Source organism: Strigops habroptila, chromosome 1, assembly GCF_004027225.2.
Source record: "Strigops habroptila isolate Jane chromosome 1, bStrHab1.2.pri, whole genome shotgun sequence".
Taxonomy (NCBI): Eukaryota; Metazoa; Chordata; class Aves; order Psittaciformes; family Psittacidae; genus Strigops; species Strigops habroptila.
Genome location: NC_044277.2, coordinates 85,098,553 through 85,106,356, shown reverse-complemented (window position 1 = coordinate 85,106,356; position 7,804 = coordinate 85,098,553). Strand labels below are relative to the sequence as shown.

The window sequence follows — 7,804 nt, the reverse complement described above, 5'->3', positions numbered from 1 at the left end:
GAACGGCGAAAGCACGGCCGGAGAAAACCGGCCAACGAGGGTGGCAAAAGAGAACAATAATAAGTAAAAAGTGCTCGAGAAACACGCGTGGCAGAGCGCGGGGTGGGCGCGTGGGTGGGAAGAGCTCGGGGGGAGCATATACATACACATACTTGCGTGTGTGTGTGTATATATATATATGCACGTAGATACAGATAGATACGCACACATTGGTGCAGGCATACACGTCGTGCGTGTGTCCGGGACGCGTGTGCGAGGGTGACCGCGCGCGTAAGGACACGGGTGGGCGGGCGGGCGGGCACGGGGCTGTAGGACTTGCGCGGGTCGGCGCGCACAATACGCGGGCACCCTCCGCTCTAGGCACCCGCGTGTGCCGGCGAGCGTGTGTGGCCGGTCCCCGAAGAGCTGCAACTCCCAGGGCTGCGGCGGGGAATTTTTTTTCCCCCTCCTTCTTTTTTACTCTCCTTTTTATTTTTTTCTCGCTCGCTCCTCTTTTTTTCCCTCCTCATTCAGAGCCCCGGGTGTCTCCCGGCCCTCATTGGCCGCCCGGCTCGGCGGGGCGGAGCTGAGCCGCCTGCAAAAGGAGGAAAAGAAAAAAAAAAAAGGAGGAAAAAAAAAAAAGAAAAAATAAAAAAAAGGAGACCGAGAGAGGAGAGGGAGGGAAAAAAAAAAAGGAGAAAACTGTAAGTGCGTAAAAAAGTTCTCGCCGTGGTGACGGATGCTCAAAAGTTCAGGAGTTTTTCCGATGCTTCCCAAAGCAGCCTGCGACTGAAAAAGAGACTGAAAAAAAGCGAGAGGGAGAGAGAGAGGGAGACTTTGCACTGGGAGACCGGGAAGGTGGATTTTTTTCTTCTTCTGCTCGCTTAAAAAAAGCCAACAAAACACATCCCTCTACTTTTGTCCCTCCTTTGCAGACAACTTGTTGCAGATCCCCGTGGAACAAGGAACTGGGAGCGTGGGAGCCTCTTTGCAAAGGTTTTATTTTCTTAATACTCTTTCTGCGTTTGGAAGTTGCTTTCTTCGCTGCGATTACTTTTTTTTTTTTACCCGATTTCTTTTAAAAAGCATTTTTTGTTCCCTTTCCTCCTCCCTCCTTTTTTTTCCCCCCTTTTTTGACTTTTTTCCCCCCTCCACGCGGAGTCCGGGAGCTTGCCGGTGGGCTTTCCCGGGCGAAGAAGAGGAGACTTTCGGCGCTGCCGTCGTTATTCTTCCTCCCTTTTTCCGCACTCCGCCGGGGGGGTGGGGGGGTGGGGGTTGCCCGGCCGCCCGGTCCAGCTCGGTCCGCGGAGCGGCGGAGGGGTGGAGGGGGAAGGGACGCGCTGTTTGGTCCGGCGGGGAGGGTGGGGGAAAACTGACGGGAGGACATGCAGGCTCGCTACTCCGTGTCCAGTCCCAACTCCCTGGGAGTGGTGCCGTACCTCGGCGGAGAGCAGAGCTACTACCGCGCCGCCGCGGCGGCGGCCGGCGGGGGCTACACGGCCATGCCGGCCCCGATGAGCATGTACTCCCACCCGGCCCACGAGCAGTACCCGGCCGGCATGGCCCGCGCCTACGGGCCCTACACGCCTCCGCCGCAGCCCAAGGATATGGTGAAGCCGCCCTACAGCTACATCGCCCTCATCACCATGGCCATCCAGAACGCACCCGATAAGAAGATCACCTTGAACGGGATCTACCAGTTCATCATGGAGCGGTTCCCTTTCTACCGGGACAACAAGCAGGGCTGGCAGAACAGCATCCGCCACAACCTCTCCCTCAATGAGTGCTTCGTCAAGGTGCCCCGCGACGACAAGAAGCCCGGCAAGGGCAGCTACTGGACCCTCGACCCCGACTCCTACAACATGTTCGAGAACGGCAGCTTCCTCCGCCGCCGCCGCCGTTTCAAGAAGAAGGACGCCGTCAAGGACAAGGAGGAGAAGGACCGCTTGCACCTCAAGGACCATGCCCCGCCGCGCCCGCCGCCACCCGCCGCCGCCGCCGAGCCCGAGGGCGGCCCCGCCGGGGGCAGCGCCGCGCCGCCGCCGCCGCCCGTCCGCATCCAGGACATCAAGACGGAGAACGGTACGGCCTCGCCGCCGCAGGCCGTGTCCCCCCCCGGCGCCGCGCCGCCGCTCGGCGCCGTGCCCAAGATCGAGAGCCCCGACAGCAGCAGCAGCCTGTCCAGCGGCGGCAGCCCTCGCAGCACCCTCCCTTCTAGCCGCTCCCTCAGCCTGGAGGCCCCCGAGCCGCCGCCGCCGCCGCCGCCTCCGCCTCCGCCGCCCCACCACCACGGCCCGGGCTTCAGCGTGGACAACATCATGACCTCGCTGCGGGGCTCGCCGCAGGCCGCCTCCGAGCTGGGCGCCGGCCTCTTGGCTCCTGCCGCCGCCGCCCCGCGCAGCGGCATCCCGCCCGCCCTCTCTCTCGGCGGCTACTCGCCGGGCCACAGCTCAGTCTACGGCTCGCCGTGCGGCCAGGCGGCCGCCGGCGCCGCCGCCGGCACCTACCACTGCAACATGCAGGCCATGAGTCTCTACGCGGCGGCGGGCGCCGCCGACCGACCCGGCCACCTGCCCGCCGCCGCCGCCAGCCCCGCCGAGGACCCGCTGCCCGACTACGCCATGCCCGCGGGCGGCGGCGGCGGGACGGGGGGCGGCGGCGGCGGTGGCGGGGCGCTGGGGCACGGCGGGCTGGGCGGCGCGGCGGGCGGCCACCAGGAGGGGCACCACCCGCACCCGCACCAGGGCCGCCTGGCCTCCTGGTACCTCAACCAGGCGGCGGCGGCAGCGGCGGCGGCGGCGGCGGCGGCGGGGGAGCTGGGCCCGCTGGCGGGCGCGGCGGGCTACGCGGGGCCGCAGCAGGGCTTCGCCGCCGCCCCGCGGGAGGTCTTCGAGGCGCCGCGGCTGGGCCTCAGCGCCTCGCCGGGTGGCGGCGGCGGCGGTGGCGGTGGCGGCGGGGCGGGGGGCGGCGGCGGCGGGGCAGGGGGCGGCGGCAGCTGTCAGATGGCTTTCCCCGGCAGCCAGCCGCTCTACCGCACCTCCGGGGCCTTCGTCTACGACTGTGGCAAGTTCTGAGCGGGCCCCGCCGCAGGGAGACCGTGTGGACAGCGCGCAGCACCGCGCAGCACCGCGCCACCGGTCCCCGCCGCGCCCGCAGAGGGAAGCGGGCGCACGCGAAAAGCTTTTGTACAGAGACAGCCCCAAAGCATGTCTTGGTTTGTTAAAGGACAGTGTTACTCCAATAACACGTAAGTTTTGTTTTTTTTAATTGCTTTGAGAAGTACTTTTTTGCCGCCCCCTTCCCCTTCCCCATCTATTAAGGTATTGCTATGCCCCGTGTTTAAAAGGGGGCGAAATGTCCAGCGTAGAGTACCAGCTTCTTTCCACCCCCCCCTTTCTTCCTCTTCTACAAGGACTTGTTTTAAAATGTAAATTGCGACATAGTAATTTATTTTTAATTTGTAGTTGGATGTTGCGGACCAAACGCCAGAAAGTGTTTCCCCCTTCCCTGAAAAGTGACGTTAAAATTGACTGAAACGCTGATTTTTTTTTTTCACTATATATAAAAAGGGAAACTGTATTAATCTTATTCTATCAATATTTTTTTTTTGTTGAAAATATTCTGAAGGTATTGCATTGTTTGTTTATTAATAAATTACCATTCAGTTGGAATGATCCTTTACACGTCTGTATATTTTAATAATTTCATTTAGAGAGAGGCAGAGACAGAAAGAGACGGAAAAGGGATTTCATAACTAACTTTGTCGCTGGAACAGCTCGTTCCCCTCCGCACAAATTCCAAAGACCATTTAGGAACTGCCAGGTCGAAAAATCCCTTTTCGGTCTCTTCTGCAATATGTTCCACTTAGTCAGCTTGCCTTATCCGCTAGGAAAAAAAGACTTTCCCATGGCAGCTCTGAGTTGGCAAATAAACAAACACGTTTTCTTAGCAATTAATGGGCAAGACCTGGAAACATTTGACCATGCACAGTAGTATGACAACATTACGGCTTTTAAAATAATACGCCTGTGTAAGGCTAGATGAAGCAGTAACTCCGAGGTAGAAGTACATGCACTAGATTCCTGCCCTTGTGTAACTGTGTATATATCGAGTTATCGATCTCTGTGTGTGTATTTCAGATGTATTTATATATAAGATTTACATATGTGTCTATAAAGAAGGATTACATATTTATTTATAGCTACGTATAGGCGTTGCATATGTTTCTAAACTCCACAGTGTGTAGTAGATGCCAGATACTCTGTAGTACGTATATTCTTAAATACAATGTAAGCATATAAATCACTGCTTCGTAGAATCGGTAGCCATGCGGGCAGTCACATCCGTGAAACCGCTTCTGTAATAGATTTTTTTTAAGTACTATTTTATTTCAGGAAAGGAAACTGCTCATACAGTCTACCCGCACACCTTTATAGCTGTGCTTTAGTCCTGTCCTTTAGGGACATTACTGGTCTGTTAGAACTGCCCTGATTGCTGGAGATGAAATTATTTTAGAAAGAGGTTGTGTGGGAGAGTATTTATTTTCTTACATAGTTTTGTTTGTTCGTTTGCCTTTTTTTGTTTCTTCTTATTCCCTCACTCCTGTTTTCTTAAATCGGGGGAAAAAAGGAAAATATTATCAGGGTAGCAGATGAGTGCTGCACAGACTGACGTCTTGTCAGATCAAGAATCTCACCTCCTGGACAATTTGCAGTTAAGAACCTACGGGCAATGGGGATCACCTTCCCCCTTTGTAAATAACCACCAAAATGCAATAAATTCATTAACTTGAAAGAACCTGCCTTGTCAGTCAGACTTGGGAAGAAGATTATTTGATTACAGATATTTAAGGCCTAAAGTTTGCTTTCAAGATAATACAGTTTCCTATCAGTATCTCTTATCTAAAAGCAACACTTAGCGGTAATTGCTGTTGCATTGTTAAGAGTTACACTGTAAATAAATACAAAGGTATTTACAGTTAAACCTTATTACCTCGCTTTTGAGCTACTCTTCCCTTCCAAAGCAATAATCTAATATTCAGAAAACACCTTCGGCAGATCGAGTGAACCAGGAGGGTGGGGGAAGTTATTACGTTGGCTTAAAATATCTTTATTTCAGTATCGCATAGTCTTTGCTTCTTTTTTTTTTTTTTTTTTTATTTTTTACGCGCTAGTACCTCTATAAAGATTACCGGCCTTATTTATATTTGTTTGTTTGCTAAGTTGGGAGAGCAGAACTCAAGCTCTCTATCGTCCGGTTACGGTGAGGCTGAAGCGAAGGTCGCCTTCGCTCCGGGGGCACGCTTTGATCGCTGCTCCCCGTTTCTCAACAGTAAAGGGAAATACACTGTCACCTATTCCCGTTCGGGCTCACCTTCTGCTCCCACCGCCCCTCTTCCGGCACCGGGCGGGTCGGGCTCGCGGCTCCCGCCTCCCCTCTGCCTGTGGCCGGGACTGTCGACAACCCCGGGGCCCAGCAGGGTTGTCGCCACCTCCCGCCTTCGCTCTCCGTCCTCGGGAAGCGGGGGCCCGGCGGCTACTCCCTCGGCCCCCGGGTCTGCCATCGAGGTGCCTGCTGAGTGCTAACGCTATACCCGCCTCTCCCTCGCCCAGTATTTAAAACACAAATTAAAATTAAAGAAGGGAGAGGGATTGCATGTGCTATTTGCCTATTATTTTTCGTTGCGATCAGGCGCCGGCTCTCCTGTCTTTGGGTTTTTCTCAGCAAATCACTAGGAGGGAAAGCAGTTGTTCACTACCTCAGTTTGATTAATCACTCGTTGCATTGGCAGTGGTGCTGCTCGGTTAGGGGACTTGGAGGGACCATGCGGAGCTCCAACAAGTGCCCTGGGTAATTATTGCTGATGCCCAGGCCGCCCCGCAGCTGCCTGCTGCCCTCCGCAGCCCCGGCACGGCGGGGCGGCCGCGCAATTTGCGTTCCCCGCGGCCCTGTCTGCAAAAGGGGTACCCGGGTGGAGGGGGCTCGCAGCCAAGGAAGGGGCAAAGGGAAATATCCTGTTCGGCCGCAGGTAGGTCGTGGCGGGATCTTCTGCCTCCGGAGGGGATCCCTTTCCTGAAGTGACGTGCGTGGTGATGGCAGAGGTCACCTCCCGGTTCTCGGTGCGACGGGCTGGCTCACCACAACGCGTGCTGCGGATTGGGTTTTAAATAAATTACTGTATTATTGCAAACATTTTTCTCCCCTTCCGCACAGAAATTGTTCACAACGAGAACAAGCTTAGCGGTGCTGAGGGTCCCCGCGGTAGGCAGTGAATCGTGCGGGCTTGGCAGCGGGAGGCGGCCTGGTCATCACGGCGTTCAGGGCAATGCCGCGGGGTCCCTGCGCGGCGCTGCGCGGAGGGGCCGGGACGGGGCCTCCGCCGTGAAGCGTTGCTGCTGATGATGGTGGGGGAAAAGACCTGGCGGGCCCCGGGCTGCGGCAGCACAGCGGGGCGGGCGCGGAGCGGGGCATCTGCCTGCGGGCAGTGCTCCTGTCTGTAAGGCACAAACTGAGGGCAGCGGGGTCCTATGCCGGGCACGGCCCCTTATCCCCCTTGAGCCTCCCTCCCCTTGAGAGCAGGAGGCAAACTCGAGTGACCGTTCTGACCTGTGATTGTCTCCCAGCAGAACTGGGCCTGCCCTGAATGCCAAAGGAGACGCGGTCCGACCCTGCGCGGAGCTGGCGGGCGCGGGACGTGGCCCCGCAGCAGCTGGAAGGTGCCTCCATCAGGCCACAGCGTCTTTGGTGGCAGCCCCGACAGCGAGCGGGGATGCCTGGCCCCAGCCTGGCCTGCGGAGCAGCCCAGTAGGTGCCAGGTTAGCATGGTGCTTTGTGTTGTATTTTTAGATGAAGGTGATTTCCTCCCCCCCCGCCCCAAACTATTGCTTTGCTTTCCGTCTAGGGAAAAGAAACCCAACAAAATACCGCTTAAAAAAAATTATTTAATTAATTTGAGGGTCGATTCCATTTAGCTGTTTCTGGTGGTTTCTTGTGTTTGCTCATCTCTCAAACTGAGGAAAACGTGAAAAATAGTATTCTCCCTTCCGTGTTTCCTCCTCAGAATTTCTTATTAAAGCAATTACAGTTCATATTATGCTCTGCAAAGGTCATAACCAAAAATGGCAGAGAAGTGCATGCAAATAGTTGGGAGGACATGGGCTAAATCCCCTTTCCTCCCTCCACAGGCCAGGTCTGATGGAGAACGTGGTGGGGCTGCGTTGTGCATGGAGACGTTACGTGAATGTTTCCATATCGGCGCTTTACAATATTTGGGGCCTTTTCTGAAAGCCACGAAGTTCGGGAAAGGAGCTTCGAAGTTAACACGGGAATATTTTCATAGTCGGGCTTAATTTTGTAAAGCTACCGGTAACCCTGGGGTTACACCTATTGATCAGCCGGCTGTGCTGCGGCAGCACGCTCACCTCTCCAAAAAGCACGCTGCTGGAGCAGGGCGAGCTTAAAGCTCCGCTTTGCGGTCGGGGAAGAGGGGGAGGCTTTGGTTGCGCGGTGGGGGTGAGCCGCCATCTGCGTACGCCAAGGCTGGTGTGGGATATTGCGCCGCGCAGCAAAGGAGCGGCCCTTGGCGCCCACGTGGAGGTGAGCGTGGGGTAACAATGCGCACTCTGTATTATGTCGTCCTGATTGCGTAGGCAAAAGCGTGCAACGTCGAGGCGCACACATGGCTGCTCTGCGGCTAGGCAGGTCCAGGAGCTCTGCGGCTCCTAGAAACGCTCCGCCATCCTCTTCCCTAAATTACCCATTTCAACAGCAACCGCTAATTGCACGTTAGCTTTCAATTAATTTCGCTTGTAAAGTAATTCAAATC

The 7,804-nt window shown here is 55.9% G+C and overlaps 1 protein-coding gene across 1 annotated transcript; it reads left to right on the top strand.

The window, feature by feature from the left end:
• Positions 1-644: 644 nt before the first annotated feature.
• FOXC1 (forkhead box C1) lies at positions 645-4,776 on the top strand. The gene is made up of 2 exons (XM_030486331.1): positions 645-837; positions 915-4,776. Exon 2 carries the CDS (start codon positions 1,365-1,367, stop codon positions 3,051-3,053), a length of 1,689 nt encoding a protein of 562 aa, XP_030342191.1. The 5' UTR covers positions 645-837; positions 915-1,364; the 3' UTR covers positions 3,054-4,776.
• The last annotated feature ends 3,028 nt before the right edge of the window (positions 4,777-7,804 follow it).

Coding starts and splice junctions, on each gene's coding strand:
- FOXC1 (XM_030486331.1), top strand. CDS start 1,365: ATGCAGGCTCGCTACTCCGTGTCCAGTCCCAACTCCCTGGGAGTGGTG.